The 27,929-nt window shown below is 35.1% G+C and overlaps 1 protein-coding gene across 8 annotated transcripts in view; it reads left to right on the top strand.

Annotated features, from left to right (window-relative positions):
* Positions 1-27,929, top strand: part of col16a1 (collagen, type XVI, alpha 1) — a 162,270-nt gene that overhangs the window by 124,851 nt on the left and 9,490 nt on the right. For all 8 annotated transcript variants that reach the window (XM_073931847.1, XM_073931844.1, XM_073931846.1 and 5 more), the window contains 17 exons: positions 2,538-2,654; positions 2,853-2,891; positions 5,123-5,200; positions 7,426-7,470; positions 9,464-9,508; positions 14,873-14,926; positions 15,007-15,060; positions 15,179-15,232; positions 16,535-16,579; positions 18,337-18,390; positions 18,654-18,689; positions 19,352-19,414; positions 22,297-22,368; positions 22,484-22,537; positions 24,232-24,276; positions 24,498-24,542; positions 27,479-27,532. In XM_073931847.1, coding sequence (XP_073787948.1) covers positions 2,538-2,654; positions 2,853-2,891; positions 5,123-5,200; positions 7,426-7,470; positions 9,464-9,508; positions 14,873-14,926; positions 15,007-15,060; positions 15,179-15,232; positions 16,535-16,579; positions 18,337-18,390; positions 18,654-18,689; positions 19,352-19,414; positions 22,297-22,368; positions 22,484-22,537; positions 24,232-24,276; positions 24,498-24,542; positions 27,479-27,532 — 954 coding nt within the window. The remainder of the gene's footprint in view (positions 1-2,537; positions 2,655-2,852; positions 2,892-5,122; positions 5,201-7,425; positions 7,471-9,463; positions 9,509-14,872; positions 14,927-15,006; positions 15,061-15,178; positions 15,233-16,534; positions 16,580-18,336; positions 18,391-18,653; positions 18,690-19,351; positions 19,415-22,296; positions 22,369-22,483; positions 22,538-24,231; positions 24,277-24,497; positions 24,543-27,478; positions 27,533-27,929) is intronic.

Raw genomic sequence — 27,929 nt, 5'->3', positions numbered from 1 at the left:
CGCCTGCACACGCAGATATTATGAACATCTCGACATGCGAAAGTGATCCTGCGAAAGTTGTTCACAATATTGATCATCCACAGAGTTTGTAATTTAGTCAAATGTTTAAAAATACAAGCGCAGCCGTTTAAAGCTCATTTGTGGTGAATGATGTCAGAATTTACCGGTATTTTGGAATGGATGTGTGAATGCTCTTTTCCGGAAAATTTCCGTAACGTCCTCGCCTGTGTGAACAGCGCTTTTTTGAATATACCGGTAAAGTCGTTCCAGAAATTTTTCAGATATTTACCGGTATCACTATGTGAAAGGGGCTAATGAGAGTTGACAGGGTTTGAGTGTGGCGAAAAGCGGTTGCATAAAGCAGGCTAGACAAAAATAGAAGCCAAAAAAATAAATTAAACAAGTAAGTAGCAGGGGAAGAATGTGGTAAAATCTGAAAACGTAGTAAATATCAGGCAAAGGCTTTTCATTTTCTGAATCGCTGTTTAAAACTGTCGGTTGGGTTAAGGGAAGTGGGTGGATAGGTCAATCTCTCAATTCCGCCTCTGGTGGAATTCCACGAGAACAGTATGCGTGAATGGCACTCTTGAAATAAATCTGAGACCTCAAAAGCATACACAGCGACCTCTAGTGGAATTGTGAAAACAAAAACTGCAAAAAATGTAGCTCCTGGAACGTATTTAGCGCTCTCCAGAAATGTATAAAGCGGTATATTTTCAGAATGAGCCTGGGTTGATAAAATCAAGTGCTTCATTTTAACCCATGCATCTTTCATTCATTTTTAGCTTTTAATGTAAATGCATAGGTTCTGATGCATGCGTGGTAAAGGTATTATTGCAATATATGTATGTATGTATTTATTTATATATTTATTTACTTACTATATATTTATTTTATTAACTGAAAGTACTATTGTAAAGTGTTTGGGTGTTTAAAAGACATCTGCTATGATCATTAAAGAAGATGTATTTGAACAAAAATACAGCACAACAGCAGTGCAGTGAATATCAATTTTAATTTTGTTTGTATTTTCACTTAAATGAGTATTGTTTTCCTCACAACATTTTTGTCTAATATAAAGTATAGAAAAGCCCAACTATATTCATACCCCTGGCAAATACTGACTTAAAGTGACTTTTTTTTTTTTTTTTTTGACTGGAGAGGACAATATATATGCACTCACTGGCCACTTTTAGTATTGGGTTGGACACCATTTTGCCTTCAGAACTGCCTTAATCCTTCTTAGTATGTATAGAATCAGCAAGGTACTGGGAATATTCCTCAGAGATTTTGGTCCATATTGACATGATAGCATCACGCAGTTACTGCAAATTTGTCAGCTGCACATCAATAATTTGAATCTCTTATTCCACCACATCTCAAAGGTGCTCTATTGGATTGAGATCTGGTGACTGACCAATTGAGTACAGTGAACTCATTGTCATGTTCAAGAAACCAGTCTGAGATGATTTGCGCTTTATGACATGGCGTGTTATCCTGCTAGAAGTAGCTGTTAGAAGATAGGTACACTGTGGTAGGGACAGCCTGAACCGTTGATTCGAGGCAGGATAGATCCATGCTTTCATTGTTGATGCTAAATTCTGACCTTACCATTCAAATTTCGCAGCAGAAATCGAGACTCATCAGACCAGACAATGTTTTTCCAATCTTCTATTGTCCAATTTTGGCGAGCCTGTTCGAATTGTAGCCTCAGTTTCCCGTTCTAACTTCTTAGCTGACTGGAGTGGCACCCAGTGTGGTCTTCTGCTGCTGTAGGCCGTTCGCCTCAAGGTTCGATGTTTTGTGTGTTCATTCCTCGTTTGTAACGAGTAGTTATTTGAGTTACTTTTGCCTGTCTACCAGCTCGAACCAGTCTGGCCATTTTCCACTGACCTCTGGAATCAACAAGGCATTTGCACCCACAGAACTGCCGCTCATTTAATATTTTCTAAGTTTCTGACTTATTTCTGTAAACCCTAGAGATGATTGTGCGTGAAAATCCCTGTAGATAAGCTGTTTCTGAAATACTCAGACCAGCCCATCTGGCACCAACAACCATGCCATCACCTTTCTTCCCCATTCTGATGCTCGGTTTGAACTGCAGCAGATCGTCTTGACCATGTCTACATGCCTAAATGCATTGAGTTTCTGCCATGTGATTGGCTGATTAGAATTTTGCACTAACAAGCAGTTAGACAGGTGTACCTAATAAAGTGGCCGGCGAGTGTATATTTTACCAACTAAATGAGACATATAAATTGTTCATCTCAACTGTAAAAGCTTTTAATCTTGTATTTTGACTGTAAATCCTTGTACGTTCTTTAAGCTCAGGATATTTGTATTCTTCAATTCTAACTGGCATGTGATAGCATGACGGTCTTCAAATATCTTGTGTTTTTTTTTTTTTTTTCATGCATCCTCTTCAGTTTGTCTTTGCTTCATTCCTGTTCACTTGTATCTGCATGCAGGCTTTGTGTTTTTATTGTTCACCTGCTCATACACATGCGTGTTTCTGTCATGGGTATGACTGACTGTAGGAAGGCTGTGGCGATTGTTCCAAGGGTCTACCAGGTGTGCCTGGCACGGTTGGTGCAAAGGGCGAGAAGGGAGATCAGGGCAAACCTGGCGTTGTGCCCTTGGAAGGATGCGAACGGGTGAGAGGGATGAATGATGGATGATGTGGGATTAAACCGATAAGGGTGTGGGTTCATGTTTCTAGCATTGATTTGTTCACACTGGTTTATATTTCGATTTCGAGTTGTACAATACCTAGTTGTTTTGCTCATGCTGCAGTATATAGCCAACAGACTGCGCACAGTTTTGTAAGGCCATGTGTTTGATCACCTTCACAGTGTTTTGAGCTGCAGAGAGAGGAAACACCAAGCGGACCTGTAAGTTTGTGGAGCGATCGATATTCTTCTTATGCTTACATAAATCAGTGTCAGGGAAGCTTCTCAAGCAGCTCATGATGTTGAACAGTTAAGCCACAGTCGTAGACACTCTTTACTACTAGCTACATTTAAGATTTTCAATTGGTAGGGCTGTGCAATATGACGATATAGAGTTGAAGTCAATTATTAGTCCTCCTGTGAAATTTTTTATTCTTTTTTAAATATTTCTTAAGGGATGTTTGTTTAACAAAGCAAGGAAATTTTCACAGTATTTCCTGTATTTTTTTTTCTTCTGGTAAATTCTTAGGGTGCTATTTTAACGATCTTGGTGCAAAGTCCAAAGCGCAGGGCGCAAAAGAATTAAGTTTTGCTAGTTTTGTACTTTAAGGATGGAAAAATCCACTTTGCGCTGCGGTGCATGGTCTAACAAGGTTGAGCTTATTCTTTTAATGAGTTATAGGTGTGTTTTTAGAATAAACCAATCAGAGTCTCATCTCCCATTCCCTTTAAGAGTCAGTTGCGTCGCACCATAGCACATTTGCTATTTATATGATGGACTTTTTAAGTGGAAAAACTGAACGCTTCACTAGAGAGAAAACAGTTTAACAGAGCATCTACAGGCGAGAATGAGAGATGAGCCTCCTCATTCTTTATTTTCACTTTTACTCTCGTGGATAAGGAAACGTGTTGTATGAACAGATATCCATTAGCCTACATAATTCAATTTGTTTGTTAAGCGCAAAGATTTGTTTTAAAACTATTTCTAAAGTCAGTTCTAATTCTCAATATACCTGCGTTTGAATCCGCACCCCTGTTTTCAGCGTCACTTCACAATCAGTATAACAAGATTCAGCAACTAGTGTGTGTGTCTGTGCTGCTTTTAAAGTACATGTCATCAGTTCTGAACAGCTTTAACTGTGTGTGTCAGCAATCAGCCAAGATCAGGAACCGGTGTGTGTGTGCAGTGCATGACTGGATCTTGTAGTCCATATAATGGCGGATTTGTAGTATGCGATTTGTGTGTTTACCAGGATTAGATCGCTGGTGATTGTGACAAATACCAGCATGGCGAAAAGTCCAGTGTTTACATTTTGTATTTTATTTATCATTGCTTCATATTGGACCTGCAATAATTACTTTAAAGTGTTTCATATATCATTAATATTTATTTAAAATTTCTACATTAAAATCAAAACTTTGCCCAAAAATTCTACATAAAGTGAGAAAAAAATAACTGTATATGAATAAGTACATATTTAAGCATATACTTTAAAATGTCAAAAGTAATAGTCCTTTTCATGATATATTCACTACTTGAATATATCATGATATGTACTGTTATCAGGATATGAGTGACTTATATTGTGATATGAGATTTTTGTCATATCGCTCAGCCCTATTAAATGGTAAAATCTTCAAATGTTGTGTAATTGCATGCTGAATGCTATAGATTAGATTAGATTAGATTCAACTTTATTGTCATTACACATGTACAAGTACAAGGCAACGAAATGCAGTTTAGGTCTAACCAGCAGTGCAATAGCAGCAAGTGCAGGATACAGGAATAAGTTATAAAGTGCAGTTATAGAAAAACTATGGTGATATTTACAGATGGATGTACTATGAACATTATATACAGGTTGGATAAGCTATGAACAGATTTACAATATATGAATATATGTGCAGGTTGCTATTAATAATCAGTAGTGTGCAGATAAATAAACATGATTACAAGTGTATATGTTACAATATATGAATATATGTGCAGGTTGCTATTAATAAACAGTAGTGTTCAGATAGATAAACATGATAACAAGTGTATATGTTACAATATATGAATATATGTACAGGGATAGATGAACATGATTACAAGTGTATATGTTACAATATATGATAATATGTACAGGTTGCTATTAATAGTCAGTAGTATGCAGATAAATAAGCATGATTACAAGTGTATATGTATAGTGGGTGTGTACATAGTTACAAATGTCCATATGCAGTGGTTATGTACAGTTCAATAAGTAAACAGTTCAATGTGGTGCAGTGAATGTGCAAATTTTAAATGTGCAAATGTTAAACAGTGCAGTTATTGCGAGGAGTTTAAGTTAGAGGAGAGTGGAGGGTGTTTACAGACTATGCCTTAAGTCCTGATGTTGCTATATCATAAATTAAATGTATTTTCAAATGATTCAAGCTTTTATTGATTGTAACTCTCTCAATGTTTTTAGACGGGTAACAGCGGTCCGTGTGTTGGCACACCGGGGGCACCTGGATTCCCAGGACAACCAGGAGTTAAAGGAGAGCCAGTGAGAGATCTCTTTTCATTTACCAGTTTCATTGTTTGAATGTATACTGTACATGTGTGTAAGATAATAACTCATCATTTAAATTGGGTGAGCATTTTCTTTAAATGTAATTCGATGGACCAATGTCAGTTATAATCCACCATCACACACTGCTGTATTTTAAGACGTTTAACACTAGAACCAGCAGGGCTTGTTGAGAACCTACATTTTACCCACCCACAAATTATGTTTAGAAATGTCTGAAAAAACATTATTTAACTGCATTTTGCTACTGTTAACAAAGAAGTGTCTGTAGTAATGATTATGAAAGCATTATGTCTACATTTTGTCCTTTTTACAGATAACAGTCTGTATTAACAACGTGGTTTTGAAGAAAGTGAATACATATTTGGGTAGTGTGATATCATAATGCAATGTCATTAATCATATATTAAGATATCCCGTGTCATTTAAATAACTAAAATGGCCTATAGACAATAATGAACTATTTAGCATGATCACAGCGTATGATGAAGGCCTATAATTCAGTGACAAGTTCAAGCACACAACCTCACCTAATTAATTAATCACTTGTTTAGTCATTATTTATTGTTTGAATAAGAGAACAACGCTATAGATAGATAGACAGACAGACAGACAGGATAGGATGGATGGATGAATAGACAGACAGACAGACAGGATAGGATGGATGGATGGATAGACAGAAAGACAGACAGGATAGAATGGATGGATGAATAGACAGACAGACAGGATAGGATGGATGGATGGATAGACAGAAAGACAGACAGGATAGAATGGATGGATGAATAGACAGACAGACAGGATAGGATGGATGTATGGATGGATGGATAGACAGAAAGACAGACAAGATAGAATGGATGGATGGACAGACAGACAGACAGACAGACAGACAGGATAAGATACAATAGGATCGGATAGGATAGGATAGATGGACAGACACACGGGATGAGATAGATAGATAGACAGACAGACAGGATAGGATGGATGGATGCATAGATGGATAGACAGACAGGATAGGATAGGATAGATGGACGGACGAATGAACGGATGGGATGGGATGGGACAGGATGAGACAGACAGACAGGATAGGATAGATGGATAGACAGACGGATAGGATAGGATAAGATAGGATAGGATAAGATAGATGGACGGAAGAATGAGCGGACGGGATGGTTCGGGATGGGACAGGACAGTAAGGGACAGGATGAGACAGACAGACAGGCTAGGATAGATGGATAGACAGACGGATAGGATAGGATAGGATAGGATAGGATAGGATAGGATAGGATAGGATAGGATAGGATCGGATAGGTGGACGGACGAATGAACGGACGGGATGGTTCGGGACGGGACAGGACAGTAAGGGACAGGATGAGACAGACAGACAGGCTAGGATAGATGGATAGACAGACCGATAGGATAGGATAGGATAGGATAGGATAGGATAGGATAGGATAGGATAGGATAGTTTAGGATATATGGACGGACGGACGGGCGGGACAAGATGGATGGATGGATGGATGGATGGATAGATGGACGGACGGACGGACGGACGGGGACAGTCAGATAGACAGACAGACAGACAGCTGGGTGGAAATTCATAAATTCCAGGTCTATCCACAAATAAGTATATATAAAAACAATGACACAATAAATACACATACTCAGAATATATACATGCGTATATTTTAGATTAGATTCAATATTATTGTCATTACACATGTACAAGTACAAGGCAACGAAATGCAGTCTAGGTCTAACCAGCAGTGCAATATCAGCAAGTGCAGGATACAGGTATATGTTATAAAGTGCAGTTAAAAAAAAACTTTGATGATATTTACAGATGGATGTAGTATGAGCATTTTATAACAGCTAAATTTGATTCGCTCGGGCTCTTATTGGTATAAATGCCTATTTTTGCCTATCTAGTTTTATCTTATCACTTTTATACCATCAGTAAATTGAAAGTAAGACATTGTTAGTCAAAGACTGGGAGGCTTGAATGATTTATTGAAGGTCTGTTATGTATATTTGAAAAACAGCAATGGGAAACATTTACCATGTGGCGGTTCTAGTGTTAAGGATCACAGAGCAACCCAAAAATACTGATTTATTTTCATTATTACTCTTTGTACTTTGCCTTAATCACACTAATTGCATGCCAAAACCACGGTTTTTGTATATTTTGTATGTATTCATTTTAGGGTCCTAGAGGGGAGAGAGGACCTCCTGGTACTCCTGGAAACCCGGTAAGTTTCTATGTCCCCTGATATACCCCAGATTGTCTCCTAAAAGGTCATTTCTGTCAAGATTCTCTTTTTAGCTCTCTTTTCTTAGAAGCTGAGCCTCAGTGACCCCTAGACGTCTTTTCATAGCTTAAAAAGACAAACCAATGCTCAGCTCATACTGTAAAATGTCCTGCAGTGTCTCACAATGCAGCGTTTGTTTGAGGGATCTAGTTTATTTTAGATTCAAGCTTGTTTTGCTGTGAGGTTAGAGCGCCCCCTACAGGCCTATAACTACAGAAGGCCTTCAGAAAAAATCCCAAACCTACCAGTGTCTTTACCTAATTTCAGAATGGATTTGAGAGCTTTTAAACCTGTGTGCACTGGATATGTTGGAGTTATATAGCAGCACTTTTTATATTAAGTAACTTCATTTTCAAATCAGTGTTTAAAAACATGTTTAATAAATATATTTATATTGATATAATTATATTTAGCCACTTGTGAAACTAAATTTGGTTGGTGAGTATGTATATAATTCACCATTTGACAAACATCATTCATCATTTGACAAACAATGTCTATATATATTTACTATTAGGCTATATAATAATATTATTATATATATATATATATATATATATATATATATATATATATATATATATATATATATATATATATATATATATATATTATTTTAAAGATTTTTTTGGCCTTTTTGCCTTTATTATAGATTTTTTAATATATAGAATGGTTAGGTATTTTATATACACTTACCGGCAACTTTATTAGGTACACCTTACTAATGTTTGGTTGGAAATATTCAACAAGGTACTGAAAATATTCCTCAGAGATTTTGGACCATATTGACATGATAGCACATCCATGATGCGAATCTCTCGTTCCACCACATCCCAGTGGTGCTCTATTGGATTGAAATCTGGTGACTGTGGAGGCCATTTGAGTACAGTGAACTCATTGTCATGGTGAAAAAACCAGTCTTGAGATGATTCGTGCTTTATGACATGGTGCAATACCCTGCTGGAAGTAGCCATCAGAAGATGGGTACACTGTCGTCATAATGGGATGGACATGGTGCTGACAAGGTGGACAGGCTGTGGCGTTGACATGATGCTAAATTGGTACTAATGGAACCAAAGTGTGCCAAAAAAATATTCATTACACCTTACCACCAGCCTGAACTGTTGATACAAGGCAGGATGGATCAATGCTTTCCTGATGTTGATGCCAAATTCTGATCCGAATGTCGCAGCAGAAATCAAGTCTTATCAGATGAGGCAACGTTTTTCCAATCTTCTATTGTCCAATTTTGGTGAGCCTGTGCGAATTGCAGCCTCAGTTTTCTGTTCTTAGCTGACAGCAGTGGCACTCGGTATGAATATTGTCTCTTTTTTGGATTATTCTCTTTAAATCCTAGAAATGGTTGTGCATATAATTCCCAGTAGATCAGCAGTTTCTAAATTACTGATTAGAAATTTCCATTAACAACCTGTTGGTCAGGTGTACCTATTAAAGTGGCCGGTGAGTGTAAATTATGTATGATAAATGATTCATGATGTATGAATACATGTATTTATTCATGATCGATCATTAAATTAATGATTTTGTTGATAAAAAATGCATTCCACAGTTAAATTCCAAATAAATCAGTAAAATTTAGAAAGTTCTATTCATCAAAAAACCCAAACATTTCCACAAAAACCACCACAAACTCGAATATCTGTGACATATCTGTACTAGTTATTGTCTTGAAAGCATCAAGCAAACATACACAATGAAACTCAATAAAAGTGGATTGTGATCCACACATTATTTAACCTCATGGACGGTTATGTTTTATTTTGTCACTTCACATTTACTCCAGAAGTAAGTAAAAAGGTTTCACAGCCATAATAAATGATGAGACTGATTATGATGAAGGATTATAGACTTGTTTTCATTTGTTTGCTGTTATTGTCCATTATATTGTTCTTTTCTCATCTGTGTTTCACAGGGCAATATTGGTTTCCCTGGTCCTCAAGGGCCTCCAGGCTTGTCCGTAAGTCAAAGCACAACACACAAACACATACAGAAGATGTTTAATTACCTCAGAAAACCGGCCATCTTGTAATAAATGTCATGACAGAGTAATAAAACTGTATGCTCGTGGTGCGTGTTCAATTATCTCTCCATAGCCATTGCGTATATGTGGTGCTGACAGCTTATTTCGCAACGCCTCGAATGGCATGTTTTAGCAGAGATTCAAACTTACTGATGAATTGAGCCTGAGCCAGAATGGATTTTGTTTTAATGCCATCCAGGTTTATGCTTCGTGAGCTTTATCTGACTCTCTTTAATTTGCTGGAATCGAATCTGTTTGAAACAACAAACTCAGCGTGGGTTATTTGCAGCTCTTTTAAATTTTTCCTATTAGCACAGAAAGGCAGAAAATAAAGATTTACAGTAGGCTGGATGTTTTTCCAGATTGAAATTTTTGGTGGAATTGATCCGCTAATAGAATGATATATAACTGAGGCACTGAGGAGATTGTGTAAGTCAGCAATATTGCAGAGAACAACAGAAAGACGCCGCCAAAAGAGGCATTTTTTCCTCTTGTTATTTAGAGGTGAAGTCAAATACTCGCTCTCCTGTTTTTGTTTAATGTGCAGAGACAACTAAAAGTGAGGCATTATTAAGTTCCTGAACGGACTGGCTCTGTGACAGTTTCCCTACTTTGGCTGAAGCAGTGGTATGAGTTTGGAGCCGACTACTTTCATAATATTTTTAGTTTGTTTTTGCTTTTATCAAGTCTTGTACCTTATTCGGGAGTTACAGTATATTAGGCACACCTTAAAAGTTCTGGGTTAGATCTGCTTTTTACATTTGAAGAAATCTTTGGAAAAGAAAAAACTTAGCAATTATATTGTATGTGCTTATTTTAGTTTCAAGAGTTCACACAGCTATTGCTTGATATTAATTGCGGGTTTGGCCTGTTGTCCTGGGAGAGAACCCTGAGCTTTGAGATACCTGAGCTCAAGGCTTCCACCTGGTCATATAGCTTAAAAGGGGGTCTGAGATCAGGCAGGTCTCGAGAGCTCCCCCTGGTAAAGGAGGTAAGGGGGAGATGACATGGATTGGGGGATTCTTCAAAAATGAAGATAAGGGAGATAAGACAAATTGAGCTATTTATTGGAGGCTTGGATTTATCTGATTGGTTTATCGATGATTGTTGATGCAGGACCAGCCGCAATCAATCATAGAATGTGATCCTCTGGAAATTAGTTAATGAAACTTCACAATTTTGTAAACTCCTGAATACATTTTTAACTGAATGGTCATTTAGAATGCTTTTTATTTTATTTATCATAAAACAAATAAAGGTACCGCGTGTTTATATTCACTTATAGACAACATAATACTAATGCTATGAAGTCAACATTATAAAAAAAACAGTTGGTTGAGACAAGTCATTCGGCAACAGGACAAGTCATTTCACTCGGCGGACATCTTTGAAATGCCTCTCTTGCAGTATGCTTAAGCATTCTGTCTAAATGGGGAAACATTCAATTCTCCAATTATTACATTACTTGTTTGGAATCACCATTAAAATTAAACAACATGTCTCTGAATTTCTAAACGTTCAAATCAAGCAAAATCAAAAAATTTTCAGGTTGCCCAGGCATGCGCACTTAAACAAGATCACGACACCAACCTCATTCATGACCGTTTTACACATTATCATCCTTTAGATAATGATTGTCAGATCACGCTGCTCTTCTGAAGTAATTCACAACTTGGTCTTGATGACGAATCTGAATGTTTCACTTTAATTTTATTTAGGCTAGATTATTATTTTATTTGACAATTCAGTTCGTGGTTCAGCATTGTAAAAGTATATTGCGGGTTTTGAAGCGCCTCAAATTCGTTCTTCTATTTTATCTAAGATAACTGACCAAGTAATATATGTAAACAAAGAGACAAACAATATACAAAATTAATTTAAAAAATATATTTTTTCCAAGGAAAATATACAAATTATATTTTTGTTTGAGCCCGTCCACAAGCTACTCAACTCTGTGGGTGGAAGATTCTCGGTCAGTGGAAAGTATGGATTTACCTAATGCTTTACTAACTGTGTTGTGTCACAATCTTTTGTCAAATATTTGCAATTTTTTTCATATGTCATCATTTTAAAAATTATGCCTTGAGCTTCTGATTTTTCCTTGGTGCTGATGTGCTTTTATTTAGATTTCAGCAAAATATTAAAATGAAAAAGGAAACAACATATGTCACAACGAATGCCCTTAAATAATGTAGCCTTTGCCAGCAAGCATCAGTGTTTCTTGACATGATTGAGGGAAGGGGGCTGGGCGGTCCTGGATTTGTGTGTACCTTGAAACAAAATCGTGCAGGTGCCCCTGATGCACATAATTATTTAACATGCTTGAAGTCAATCTTGAACATTCATACTTGCTGTCGATAGCTTTTAAAGGGTGCTCATAATGCAAAAATCACATTCATAAGGGGTTTGAAAAGTTGTGTGGCAGCAGTCTGTAAATATAACCAGCTTCTGGTAAAAAAAAAGTATTTAATTTTATTTTTTATAATCACACTTTATAAAATCAGCCTGCAGAAACACTTTGATTGACTTTCTCCCATTGTACATGTCATCAGAGAGGGAAAGCCCCAACCAATAGGGAGGATCTCTTCTTCATTAACATAGGATGTTAGTCTTGATTTTGAATCTGCCACTATGCTGAAACATAGGCATTTGTAGCTTCGGCCTCTTTTGAAAATAGCACAATCTCATTTGAATTTAAAGTGACAGTCACCAAAATAGCACAATTAGGATCAAAGCCTAAAAGGGGCCGTTTCAAAGAGTTATAACACATTATTTGTGTGGTATTATGAGCTGAAACTTCACATACACACTCTAGCGGCATCAGAGACTTACTTTACATCTTGTAAAAAGTGGCATAATAGGTCTCGTTTAACTTTTGAAATTATTTTTATTAATTACTTTGACTTATTTTAATGTGCTTTTATTTTTCTTAAGGGATAATCTTAATGTTTTGTCCTTGTCCTGAGAATAAAAAACTAAAATGTTTTCCTCCCTTAGGCTGTAACTTCACGTACAGTTATTCGCAATCAATTTAAACAAAGGTCAATGCATTTAGAAAAAGCAAATGATCAGTCTGTCTAGGAACATTATGAGCTGCTCCGATCGCTGTGTTTATTGCTTAAAGAACCAACTGCAAAACTCTGAATGTGGTATTTAAGCAAATGTTTTCCATTTACTGATTGATTTTCCAATATGAGATTCAACTCAGGTCTGCAACTTTTCATTATGCATGTGATAGCTAATAGCCATGTTTGGTGCTGTGATAGGTGTAAACAATAAAAACAAGAACTCTGCGTCATCCGTCTGTGTTTCTGGAATACAGATGACAGTACAGAAGGATTCATTAATTCATTCCCCTTTCTTTACACTCAGCAAATAAATCCCAAGCTGGCAGGTGTATAAATTGTTTTGTCTTCCCTTTAGGGATAGTTCACCCAAAAATGAAAAATTCTGTCATCATTTACACAACCTGCACTTGTTCTAAACCTATTTGTTTTGTTTAGTTTTTTTTTTTCTTCTGTCGATCACGAAAGAAGATACTTTGAAGAATGTTAGTGATTTGTAGCCATTGACTTCCATGGTATTTTTCTTTCTTATTATAAATGCGTCTAAATATCGAAACATCTCCATGCATGTTCAATAAAACCAAAGGTCAGGAGAGGGTTTTCTTCAATGGGAAAAATATTAGTAATTTATTGGAAACAAATGAATAATTTGACCAGCAGTGCTCTGGGTCACACCAATGCAATAAAGGCATTACATTCAGGAGGTGCGCAACAATTCTACATTTCCCTGATTCAAGTATTTATACACAGCTGATATTAACAGGTGGAGTTTTAGTGGAATTCATCACTTGTCAATCATTCTGCTGTCCTCTGGTGGCTGCACCCAAACATACTTCCTCTTTTCTACAAATTCTGCACAACATTAAAAACATTAGACTTCTCAACTGCAAATACTCTGCGTTCATTTTCAGGACATATTTGCTTCAACTGGAAAGCTAAGTGAGAAGTTAAAGTTATTTTCAGATTTTGATGCTCTATCTTTCCAGACAGCAGCAGGAAACTTCTTCAGCAAAAATGCTAATTAGTATTCAAGCATGTCAAAGGGAAGAAGTTTGGTTAATGTATCACCTTAAGCAATCCAAATTTTTAATGAAAAGTAAAAGAAACAACAGTAATAATAATAATAAAAATCATTTTTCCAACAAATGTCAAATGTACAGTTTATAAATGTACAGTTTCAAATGTCTAGTTTCCAATATTCTTCAAAATACCTTTATTTTGGAACTGCCTTGGGAGAGTAACATTGTGTTAAATTAGTTAAAAAAAATGTTTTAAAAGTTTAACTATACCATGAAGATCACAAGTCTTTTTTTATAAAATTCTTCAAGTCTTCTTTTATGAAATAAAATAAAATAAATAAATAAAATTTTATAAAAATGAATAAATAAATCAAATAAAAAAATTTATTAAAATAAAATGAAAAATTAATAAAATGTAATAAATTAATAAAATTAATTTATATAATAAAATAAAATTAAAATAAATACATAAATTAAAAAAATAAAATTGAATAAAATATTAAATTAAATTATTTAAATTGAATTAAATTTAATAAAAATTTTTAAAATAAATAAATTAAATAAATTAATTAATTAAAAAATACATCAAAATTAAATATAATTCAAATTAAATTAGAATAAATTAATAAAACAAAATAAATAAATGACATTGAATAAAAATAAATAAATAAAAATACATCAAAATAAATAAAAATTTAATTTAATTTAATTTAATAATGGTCTGTTGCAAATTACAATAATGTTACTAATAAACTGGGCTGAATGGTTTGTATGGAACCAGACTGAACAACTTGTTGTTAATTACATATTTTACAGTCTCTCCTGGAAATAATACGTAAAAACTTTAACTCATCTGTGTTTTCAGATTTTGGTGAGGGGAAAAACATAACAAGGTCATTAAAACTGAAATAAATCAAGATACTTAAAAAAAAACTCTAATAAACAGGATTGATTTACAAGCCAAGCCCCAAAACAAGTTTATAGACGCTTATAATAAGACGATATGGCAACACCGCTAGAGTGCAAAAGCCACCACAAGTTTCTGATTTATGTCATTCCGTTCAGATTGCACAACATTGGTCAAAAATTGCAAATAGCAAATCCACAAGACGCCTGATAATCACTTACTACTTTTGTCAAATATTCAGTGAACAATAACTAAATTTTTATTTCGGGAGTACTTTGTCACTAATGACTTGTTTTTTTATGAAATTTAGGGTCAGCAAGGTCAAAGAGGGACAGATGGGAATCCAGGACTGAAGGGCGAACAGGTGAGTTAACTGTACTTATGGGTGAAATATGCTAATTTTGCAGTACCGTTTAAATGAGTTGTGTTTGTTGATTTATAAAGGGTCCACCAGGAAGTCCTGGCTATCCTGGAACTATGGGACCACCCGGTCTCCCTGTGAGTAGTTACATCCTGTTGCCATATTGTTCACTAATTGTGCTTTTATATTGTTGAGTAATTGCTAAAAGTTAGCATTGTTTTTTCCCTTTTTTGTTGTTGTTGTTTTTGTTTTCAGGGACTTAAAGGAGAGCGAGGCAGTCCAGGCACTGTGGGGCTGAAAGGAGAATCAGTAAGAACAATGTTTGAACAATGCTCTAGATTATTTAAGGACCTTTTTTAGTTCATCCATAATTTTTAGGACATTCATTTTTTGATTCAAATATGTTTAAATGTTTGAAAATGCTGTTATAGTGTGGGTATATAGTTTGAAGAAAGTATTTTGCTCACTAAGAGCCTATTTAATTTGATCATAAATATGCTACAATAAAATAAATAAAATAGCGCAACATTGTTTATTTCAGCTGGTTCCCAAGAACAACATATTTCTCATCATCATTTAGTGTAAAGCTGAAGTAACTAAAATAAAAGTAAATATATATATATTAATCATTAACACTTTTGTTGGGCGAAGCAGTGGCGCAGTAGGTAGTGCTGAGCCTCGGCTCAGTTGGCGTTTCTGAGTGGAGTTTGCATGTTCTCCCTGTGTTCGCGTGGGTTTTCTCCGGGTGCCCCGGTTTCCCCAACAGTCCAAAGACATGTGGTACAGGTTAATTGGGTAGGATAAATTGTCCGTAGTGTATGAGTGTGTGAATGTTTCCCAGAGATGGGAGGGCATCCACTGCATAAAAACTTGCTGGATAAGTTGGCGGTTCATTCCGCTGTGGCGACCCCAGATCAATAAAGGGACTAAGCCGACAAGAAAATGAATGATGAACACTTTTGTTAATGTACTAATTCCCATTACTAATATCTAGTGGTTTATTACCTGCCTGTTATTAAGATATTGGCTGTTTATTATTCTTATTCTCGGGATCTTATTCTACATCTCTAATCGTAATCAATAGCTTAGTCCAACTGCTATTTATTAGGCTAAAAGTCTTTCTTAATGGTTTGTTAATAGAATTCATTCATTTATTAATTTCTCTTCGGCTTAGTCCCTTATTTATCAGAGGTCACCTCAGCAGAAATGAACCGACAACTATTGCATCATGTTTTACGCAGCAGATACACAATCACATTCACACACATACACACTATAGCCGATTTTGTTTACCCAGTTCATCTGTAGCACATGTCTTTGGACTGTGGGGGAAACCAGAGCACCCGGAGGAACCCACACCAACACAGGGAGAACATGCAAACTCCACACAGAAATTCCAACTGACCCAGCTGAGACTCGAACCAGTGACGTTGCAATGAGGCAACAGTGCCACCACTTTTTTTTTAAATTATTTAATCAATCAGTCAATTCATCTTACTGACCTCAAGAGCCAAAGATTTTCAGACCACATAAATACTTTATTTGCCTTTATTTTGGGAGGTTTCTGTCTACATGCAATTCTTCATCATTTGAAACTTTGTTTCGATACAGGGCCCACCGGGATCTCCAGGTTATCAAGGACCAGTCGGTCCGGCAGTAAGTAAACATCTTTTTTACTGCTGTTATTATTTCACATACAGTTGAAGTCAGAATTATTATCCCCCTTTGATTTTCTTTTCTTTTTAAAATAACTCCCAAATGATGTTTAACAGAGCAAGAAAGTTTTCATAGTATGTTAGATAATGTTGTTTTTTTTTTCTAGAGAAAGTCTTATTTTTTTATTTCAGTTGGAATAAAAGCAGTTTTTAATTGTTTAAGAACCATTTTCAGGACAAAAATATTAGCCCCTTTAAGCTATTTTTTTCTCGATAGTCCACAGAACAAACCATCGTTAAACAATAACTTGCCTAATTACCCTAACCTGCCTAGTTAGCCTAATTAACCTAGTTAAGCCTTTAAAGGTCACTTTAAGCTGTATAGAAGTGTCTTGAAAAGTATCTAGTCAAATACTGTCATCATGGCTAAGATAAAATATTATAAATGAGTTATTAAAACTATTACGTGTAGAAACATGTCGAAAACATCTTCTCTCTGTTAAACAGAAATTGGGGGAAAATAAACAGGGGGGCTAATTTATCTGACTTCCACTGTATATACTGTATGGACCATTTTGAGGGATGTAAACAAAAGCAATCATCCCAACAAATTTCTTGTTTTACATTTTTAATTTCAATAGCTTCCAAAAATTCAAAAAGATTGAATTGCCTCTTGTTACAGTTATGAAATAGTTTAATAACAAGCAGGAAATGTTAATGTGCGAATGACATAACCATATTGACATGGTCTAAATCAATTTCTTTCTGACATTGGTGATGCTTTTCTTCTTCTTTATCATTGACTTCTTTCAAAACACACCGTCTTGCAGAGCTGATAATGATGCACAGTAACAATATATTAAGAGCTGGAATGGCTCTCATATAACTTTCATTTCAAATATAACAAGTCAGTGTAAAAACTGATAGGAGAACACAGATATTTGTTATTTTCTTTTCTAATATTACCTTACTCACAAAGTTTCCACACTGAATTGGTTTAAAGGTAACTTCAGGTCATTTTAATTTAGAAAACATCAGTCTACTGTAAAGGTGTAAAAAACAACTACTAGTAGTTATTATACTTCCCCATTTGAACGATTATGCAAATATTTCTAAAATGTTGTTTAAATGTGCAAATTGAGCATTATTTATTAAAATAAGCACTTATTTACATACATTTTCACAATATTGGATGAAGTCCATTTAAAATTCTTGTTTTGACATATTAGACACAATACAGCAGGGGTGTCCGAACTCGGTCCTGGAGGGCCGGTGTCCTGCAGATTTTCAGTCCAACTTGCCTCAACACACCTGCAAGGATGTTTCTAGAAAGCCTAGTAAGAGCTTGATCACCCAACCTAGGTGTGTCTGATTGAGGTTGGAACTAAGCTTTGCTGGACACCAGCCCTTCAGGACTGAGTTTTGACACCCCTGCAATAAAGAAATTAGAGTCAATAAAGAAAACATTGTGAAAAGTTTGTTTTATTAAATTTGGATATACTCAAGCACATTATCTATGAACATATTGCTCTATATAGAAACCTTCAAAATCTTAATATATTAATGCAACTGTAAAATTTGGTGTAAGTGTTGCTAAAGTGGAGATTTATGGTAATTAAAATAGATCCGAATTGATTAACTGCAACAAAAAAAAAATATTTTCTTTATATTGGACTGAAAAAAACTATTTATGAAGTGATACAAATTAACAGGTATGTGATTTTTGCCTTAAATAACTTCCTTTTCCTTGACTACTAGGGTCCTAAAGGGGAAGCTGGAGCATCGGGACCTGGGGGAGCAAAGGGAGATCAGGTATATAATGTCACGCATATACAGTGGTAGCTACAAAATGAATCTTGTTAAAGCATATTTCTCTGCAAATCCCTCGATATCACATATCTTTTGCTTTGAAGTTACAATATAGAGCAGGTTCTGCTTGTGTTTTCAAATGTACAAGCCTAAGACAAGAAAAAGCTCTAAACATAAACTTTTTTCTGGAAAATAAATATTTATAACATCAATTCCCAGGTAGATCATCTGTGATCTCAAATTTCACTGTAGCTTTTTTTATACAGGGCTTTCAAGGATCTCCGGGATTTCCAGGACAACAGGTGGGATTTCGGGCATAATCAGTCATTATTCTAATATTTGTGTGAATCTCAAACTATTTGAGACCTTTTTCATTTTAACCAGCCAGATCAAACAGAGTTTAATTGATAAATCTGGCTCTCTTAAAGGCATCGTTTACACAAAATTTGACATTTTCTCACATTTATTCACATTTAAGTGGTTTTAAACGTTCATACATTTCTTTATTCTGTTGAACACAAAACAAGATACTTTGAAGAGAGTTAAAACAGCAGTCATTGACATGCATTGTAGGAATAAGAAATACTATGAAAGTCAATGGGTTTAGTTTTTTTCAGCAAGACATAATTGCTAGAATAATGTCATTCAAATTGATTTTCAGGTCATTGTATTGAAATCCATTCCTATAAACTAGAGGAAAATTTGTATTTAACCCAGCATTTAGTTAATGATGATAAACACAACAATATGAGGGGATTTTCTATAATGGTTCCTTTATTTTCACTCTCTTATTTTTTATAGTTTTTGTCTAAATGTCTTTAATTTTTTTAAATCAAAAAGCATTTTCTAGACAATTAAAAATTATTATCTTGTTTATTAAGTCAAAATTAAGTCTAACAAAATAATCTTGTATTAATGTTAATGGTGCAAAGCAGAACTCTTACTTCAGCCTTCATTTCTCCAGGGTCCTCCAGGTTTCCCAGGGAAAGCAGGACCTCCAGGCCCTCCAGGACCACAGGCTGAGAAGGCAAGTGACAGTATTGTAATACCTGGACAAGATGCTTTGATAAATGAATTTATGCCACATAGGTGACTCCTTTCTGAAAATGCTGAAAATAATTTCTCATTATAACATGTTTTATTTAATCTGCCTTAAAGCAAAAAACTAACTCCCTAGGTAGACTTAGTTACATTAGTTTTTGCTCAAAGTAATTTTTTTATTCATTAAACCAGCAGTGTTCGTCATGTGACAACATGGAAAAATATTGTTTGTTGTTACCATCTTGTATGACATGTATTGCCAAACTGAAAGCACTTAAAGACATTTTTCATTTTCATTTTCAGTCAAAACGATCATTTGAGCATAATTTGTAAATTTAGCTGTAACAAATTTTTAGGCTGATCTAAAGCAAAATTATACTTTGATCTAAGGTAACAACTTATATATAAGCTAAATTAAACGACTTTGTGTGAATGTAATTTTTGTCTTGATCCCATTAAATATTTGTGATTTAGACAAAGTTAAAAGTTTTTTAAGTACTTTAAAAAAAAAAAAACTAAACAATTTTGCTGTAACAAATTACAGTATTTTTCAAAAGTTAATTCAAAATATTTTTATTGATCCAAATGAAAAAAGCTTACATTCATCCAATTAAAACAAATTAGGGTAAGTTCACATCTAAATTTTCATTAATTTATTTATTTTTTTGTCGGCTTAGTCCCTTTATTAATCTGGGGTCGCCACAGCGGAATGAACCGCCAACTTATCCAGCAAGTTTTTACGCAGCGGATGCCCTTCCAGCCGCAACCCATCTCTGGGAAACATACACACAAACACACACACACACACACTACGGACAATTTAGCCTACCCAATTAACCTGAACCACATGTTTTTGAACTGTGGGGGAAACCGGAGTACCCGGTGGAAACCAACGCGAACACAGGGAGAACATGCAAACTCCACACAGAAACGCCAACTGAGCCGAGGATCGAACCAGCGACCCAGCGACCTTCTTGCTGTGAGGCAAACGTGCTACCCACTGCGCCACTGCGTCGCCCATCTAAATTTTATCATTGAAAATATAAATAAATAAATAAATAAATAAATAAATAAATAAATAAATAAATAAATAAATAAATAAATAAATGAATAAATGAATAAATAAAAATAAAAAATAAATAGTTTGCCTTATACTGTACACTATCTTCTATCTCTATAAGAAAAAATGTATATAACCTGGTATAAAGCATATTTGTCTTGTTGAAGAAAGTCAATTAATTAATAATTAACCAAAACAACACTTCCCACACAATGTTCATTCATTCAATAAAAAAAAAAAATAGGGTAATGGTTTCATATCTAAATTTGATCACTTGATCCAATGAAAAATAAATAATTTGCCTTAAACAATATTTATAAGTACAAAGCGAATTGAGTTTCTGTTTAATACGCATGCACTGGTCTGTGTGAGTGACCTTAAAATTCGAAATTGGTCAAAACAAATAATAATAATAGGCTTCTTAATAACAGCTAGCTTGTAAGGATTTGGAACATGGCCTAAAGATAAAGAAGAATCAACAACGTTAAGAAGAGTTTCTCTTATAGCAGATAGCAATTCTTTCAGTAATTTTGTTGGAATTGGGTCTAACATACACGTAATTGGTTTAGAGCTATTTATAATTTTATCTAGCTCTTCCTGTGCTATGATTTCGAAGCACTGTAGGTTATTTTGATTCAGTGGAATGTTTACTGGATCTTTATTGGATCTTTATTGGTTTACTGAAGTGTAAGGCGGTGCATAAAGTTTAACATCATCTATTTTCTGTCTAAAGCCTTCTATTTTATCACTCGAAAAAAGTCATCACTACTAATTTGTGGTGGGACATTTTAGTCCAAAGAAGACCGATTATTTGTTCATTTAGCAATGGTGCTAAATAAAAAGCTAGGATTGTTATGATTATTTTCTATCAGTTTGCGGAGGTGTTCAGCCCTGGCAGATTTTAGAGCTCTCCTATAGCTGGACATACTGTCTTAGTACGCAATTCCATTTTTTTTCCATTTACGTTCCAGGGCACGGTTTGCTGTTTTGAGAGCGCGAGTATGACTGTTAAACCATGGTGTAGCTTTATTCTCTCTAGCCTTTTTTAATTTGATGGGTGCCACAGTATTTAGTGTGCTAGTAAAGATGGCATCCATACTGTTGGTTACTACATCAAGGTCACGTGCGTTTGCGGGTGCATTTCGGAAAAGAGAAAGATCAGGTAAGTTATTTGTGAATTCATCTTTGGTGGACGGAACGATAGTTCTTCCAGGGTGGTATATCGGTGCAGATCTGCTTATTTCCGGTAAACACAGCTTATATAGTAAGAGGTAGCAGTCTGTAATATCATCACTTTGTGGTATAATGTCTACATCAATGACCTCAATTCCAGAAGACAGAATTAGATCCAGTGTAAGCTTTAAGCGATGGGTTGGACCAACAACGTTTTGCTTTATTCCAAGTGATTGTAGTGAATCCATAAACGCGAGCCATAATGTATGATTAGCATCATTTATGTGGATGTTAAAGTCTCCTAAAATTAGTATTTTATCAGTTTTTTTAACTAGTAAGTCAGAAATAAAATCAGAAAACTCTTTTAGAAAATTGACATAGGGTCCTGGGGGTCTGTATATGGTGATTAAAGCGAGAGATAGCATAGGTTTTTGCATAATATCCGTAAGCATAACATTAAGTGCTAATACTTCAAAGGATTTAATATGATGGATGATTCTGACACAACATTTATATTCATCTGCATTATCTCTTGCGGTCACTTTCACAAACAGACACTCTCAAATGTATGCTTTGGATGTGAGATATTGATACTTCTTCAGGGAATACTCATGCTTATTTTTCTGTTCCTCCAGGGTGTTGCTGGAGTTGCAGGCCCACAGGGGCCCACAGGTCCTCCAGGATCACCAGGGTCCCCAGGCATGCCTGTGAGTGCTAATAGGTTTTCAACACATCCAAACTTTCAGCTTATCATGACTCTGTATGCATTTATAACTTTATATGGTCATCCTGTTTTGTTTTACATTCTGTCCTTGTTTAAAGGGACCACCTGGAATGGAAGGACTTGATGGCAAAGATGGAAAACCAGGTTTAAGGGTCAGAAAAACACTCTCATACAGTCTCCCATAGTTTTTCTGGAAAATAAGTGCCCTCGTTATAAGGACTATAAGTTGCATAATGTGAAAATTGCTTCGCTTAGAGAAAGTCACAAGTTAAATTGGTGTCTTAGTCATATTTTGTAGTTTACTCCATGTGGAATGATGTAAAACATTTTGAAAATACAGTATTGTATTCTTTATTGCAATTTAATATATATGTACAAATATTTTATTAATTATGTATGCTTATAAATGTATGATTAACTTATTGGATTATTTCATAATAATATTTTTTTGTTTTCTGTAAACTACCCATGATAAATTTAATATGATAAATAACAAACAGATACACTATTTTATGTTTATAAATGTTTATATCCAATTTGAAACCACACGGTACAGATGGTTTCAGTTCAGAAGAGTTGTGAAATCAATATTTAGTGGAATAATCCTGACTTTCAATAACAAAAGTTGTAAACATTTGTTATTCTGAACATTTTTCCCCTAAAATTAAAATGCTCTAAATGGCATACTTATTCAGAATTTGGCAGAACAATTTCATTTCATTTCATTTCATTTGATATTTAAAATATTTATTTTCCTTTTGAAATGAGACGCACATGAGCTTTACATGAGACATGTCATCCTTTTGGCATCTTTAACATATTATATGGTTAATTCACCATTTGTACATTTACATTTTATAACATAGACACAAAAGGTGCATAGTATTGCAAACAGCCATTAACTAAAATTTCAAATTCCTTTTTCAATCACAAATATTATTTGATCTTGAAAAAATAAAACATTTTACATGGACCCATATACAGTTGAAGTCAGAATTATTAGCTCCCCTATTTATTTTTTTTTATCCAATTTTCTGTTAAGATTTTTTTCAACACATTTCTAAACATAATAGTTTTAATAACTCATTTCTAATAGCTGATCTATTTGATCTTTGTCTTGATGACAGTAAATAATATTTAACAATATTTTTAAGACACTTCTATACAGCTTAAAGTGACATTTAAAGGCTTAACTAGATTAATTAGGCTAACTAGGCAGGTTAGGGTGATTAGGCAAGTTATTGTATGAAGATGGTTTGTTCTGTAGACTATCGAGAAAAAAAAATGCTTAAAGGGGCTAATAATTTAACTTCTTATATTTTAGCCAAAATAAAACAAATAAGACTTTCTCCAGAAGATAAAAATATTTTCAGATGTACTGTGAAAATGTACTTGCTTTGTCAAACATCATTTGGGAAATATTTAAAAAAGAAAAAATATTAAAGGGGGCTAATAATTCTCAGAAAGAAGAGTGTTTCCCAGTGATGGGTTGCAGCTGGAAGGGCATCTGCTGTGTAAAACACATGCTGGATAAGTTGGCGGTTCATTCCGCTGTAGCAACCCCTGATTAATAAAGGGACTATACTGAAAAGCAAATGAATATAATATATAATCCTGATTTGCTGTGATGTTCCACAATCTGAAACATTTTTATGGCTTTTAATTCCATTTTCTTCCTCTATGTTAAGCTGCTTTGGCACATTCTACATTGTAAAAATAAAAAAATAAAGATGAATTTAATTAAACTGAATTTAATAATAGCTGTATAAATTGTTATTACTGTATCTTTAAATAATCAAACATTTCTTTCTGTTTCTCTCTGCGTTTTATTCTCACAATCAAACAGGGTGAACCAGGACCAGCTGGCCAGCCTGGACTCAGGGGAATCCCGGTATTACCTCTGCCATATTTTCCTTCGTTGTTTTGCCTTTCCAAGTTCTTTGTAGATTTCGTCAGTGCCACATGAATACCAAAATCAACAGATTAAACAAAGACTAGAACAAAGAACAAAGTCAACTTTAATTAGGCCTCTCCAAGGAGGAGCTTGCCTTCTTAAAAACCCAATTTTCTCTGATTGGATGAAACTTACTTTATCACTGTTTCTTGTTGCAGGGTTTCAAGGGCATCAAAGGACACACGGGTCTCCCTGGAATGAAAGTATGAGCCTTCTCTTTGAGCTTCATAACCTTTTTTATTGTTTATATATTTTATTATATTCATCTTTTTTATGAAGTGAATAGTGCATAAATAAATAAGTTAACATGAATCTTTCCATTGATCCCGATATGAGTAATGTTTTTGATGATTTAAGGCTTTCTAATGAGCGGAGGCAACAAGTATATGGTGTCCACAAAAAAGTATTAAATGTTGACAAGTCAGTTTAGAGAACTTTAAGGCCCCCTAAATGCTAATATACAAGGTATTCATTTGTATCAGTATGCTAAACTTTGCCTGAATTTAATATGCGATATTGAGGATGCTGTGTAGTTCATGTAATCAATAAAATCCTGATAGATTTGACTTTGCACTGCTTTGTTTTCTGCAGTAACCAAGGAAATGTCATTATTCCTGCAGTTTGAGCCGCCACCTGCTGATTTTTATTCAGTACATGAATAACGTTCTAATTTAGGATTAGTTTCTTACAATCAGCATTTAGTAAGTTTACTGTAAGTTAAATGTTATTAGCTGAAACCAAAAGTGGCAACGAGGTCTTAAAATGTATGGAAAGAGTCTTAAAAAGGTATTAAATGTCACACTCTGATTTCTGTATATACCCTGAAGTAGTCCCTGCATAAGCTGGAAAGTGGAATTCGTTGTATTTTCACATTGATAACATCGATCAAATTGCTTAAGTCAGTTTTGAGCTCAGCCTACAGATATTACTAGATTTACTTTTAAGTAAAAGGACGTTTTTTAGCCTAATGCCGAGTTCAGACTGCATGATTTTCAAAGTAATCGTGTCACAGATGTTTTCACTTTGCATGACTATGTGGGCTGGTGTTTTGTTGCTGTTGTGTTTACACTGCAAGATGGATCGGCGACAGTGGCTTTCACATTGCATGACTTAACAATAGGAAGAATCGCTGACAACCTTGTCCAAACTACATCTCACTACTAAAAATATGTAGTATATCTTTTGCTATTAACTACATAACGAGGCCTTTAATAGCCCCTTTCACACAAACAGACCTTTCCGGAAAATTACCGGCAATTTTCCGGAAAGGTTGTATGTGTGAACAGGTCCTTTTTGAAAATACCGGTAAATTCGTTCTGGCTATTTTCCGGAAAGAGAAGTTGTAACATTACCGGCAATTTGCCGGAATGCTGCGCTGTGTGAACGCAGAAGGAATATTTCCGGAATAAGCGCGTGCACGTCTAGAACGTGCTGACGTAAGACTTCTGCTTTAGCCAATCACAACAGTCAGACCCATTTACGTCCGCGCGGTTTGTGAGAATAAAAGCCTTTGAATATTTTTCCAGACGCATTTAGCTGCTAGAAGTTAGTCAGATAACGTTTATATGTTCTCCTTAATGCCAACTGTGCAAATAATCATCGATAAGATGCTTATGATAAGCCGTTGTTTGTTTACCTTCAAGCTTTGCGTGTGCCTGTGAAACAGCCTGTGAGCGGCAGCACACGCACATATTATGAACATCTCGACATGCGAATATGATCCTGTGAAAGTTGTTTACAATATTGATCATCAAAAGAGTTTGTAATTTAGTCAAATGTTTACAAATACAAGCGCAGCCGTTTAAAGCTCATTTGTGGTGAATGATGTCAGAATTTACCGGTATTTTGGGATGGATGTGTGAATGCTCTTTTCCGGAAAATTTCCGTAACGTCCTCGCCTGTGTGAACAGCGCTTTTTTGAACATACCGGTAAAGTCGTTCCGTAAATTTTCCGGATATTTTCCGGTATCACTGTGTGAAAGGGGCTAATGGGGTAGAAAATGTACATATTTGCTCACCTGAGTTTGAAGAGAATTAGCAATTTCTCCTCAGCTTTTTTTTTTTTTACCTGGTTGTGGTATTGCTCAGATGACTTGTCAAACAGACATGGGTGCTCCTGCCAAATTACCTTTAGTTTTTCCTTCATTTCTTGGGTCCAAATAAATTTCCTGGGACCCACTGGCCTGCAGGTACAAACACTAGTGGATGGTGCTCTCTCATTGGCTGTAGGCAATCGCCGATGTTGTTTTCAGTCAAAACTCATTAAACACAGCATGATTTGAATCACCGACAGCTCCAGATATTTAGCATGACAAATATCTCACAGGCATCAGCGGCTCATCTGCGATTCTTTCAGATCGCGTCAGTCATTTGTCTGCGATTTCTCAAAACCTGTCGGCAAGTCAAAATCGGGGCTAAAATCATGCAGTCTGAACTCAGCATTATTTACCATAACAAGTTATAAATGTAAAAGAAGGTGGGGCCACATAGCCACACCCACCTTATGCATCATCACTGCTAACCAATGAGTGCTTAAATGTGTTTGGAACTTCTGAAATAAAACCCAAACAAACTTTGTTTTGGCCAGATTTTATTTCAACTGACGTCACACCAGTTCATTCTTTTTGATTTCGCTTAGAAATAGGGCGGGGCCACATAGCCACACCTACTTAATGCATCATCACTGCTAACCAATGAGTGCTCAAATGTGTTTGAAACTTCTGAAATAAAACCCAAACAAACTTTGTTTTGGCCAGATTTTATTTTAACTGACTTCACACCATTCTTTGGTTTTGTTTTAAATTATATAAAGTCTCAAAGGGATAGTTCACCCAAAAAGAAAACAAGATATTCTGAAGAATGTTGGAAAAAAGCAGCTATTGACATCCATAGTAGGAACAAAAAATACTATGGAAATCAGTGGGTAAAGCTTTCTTCAAAAATAGCTTCCTTTGTGTTCAACAGAAAAAAGAAACATACAGTTTTGAAGATGAGTAAATGATGACAGAATTTTTGAAGTGAACTGTCCCTTTAATAGTGCACAAATTTGTTTCTCTACATAATTATGTCTTTTCATTTTTCATTATTAATTCCTGCAACATTTATCAGTTTTGTTTCTCTTGTTCATTGTTTTCTGTAGGGAGAAAGAGGACCACAGGGACCAGCCGGAGCCTCAGGAAGGCCTGGTCTTGAGGTAAGCCTTCTACTGTTAGGCACTGCGCCTTTAAATGCGCTATAGATTTTTTTCTACAAATGCTCTAAAGATTTCAGATAATGAAAAAATGCTTTGAAAATAGGTTTCTAGACCCTTAGGTTAGAAACGCGCTTTGTGTAAGTAAGCAAACACAGATGCAAATGCTTTGCAAGCATGTGATCCCATTGTACATGCCAAGTGTGTGTTGTCATGTTACTGAGTCAATAACAAACCTCAATGCTCAAGGGAGCGATAGAGTAAGCTCTTTCTTGCCAGTACATTTTACTGTTATGTTTAATTTGAGAGGAATTGAAGACATACTTATGTTAATAATATCCAGCATGCTTTGACTATCATCTTATACATCATGATAGTAGTAGAAGGAAGTAAGATAGTG

The sequence above is a fragment of the Danio rerio genome, chromosome 19 (genome assembly GCF_049306965.1).
Source record: "Danio rerio strain Tuebingen ecotype United States chromosome 19, GRCz12tu, whole genome shotgun sequence".
Classification (NCBI taxonomy): Eukaryota; Metazoa; Chordata; class Actinopteri; order Cypriniformes; family Danionidae; genus Danio; species Danio rerio.
Note: the sequence above shows the minus strand (reverse complement) of the source record. Positions and strands in the feature narration are given on the sequence as shown.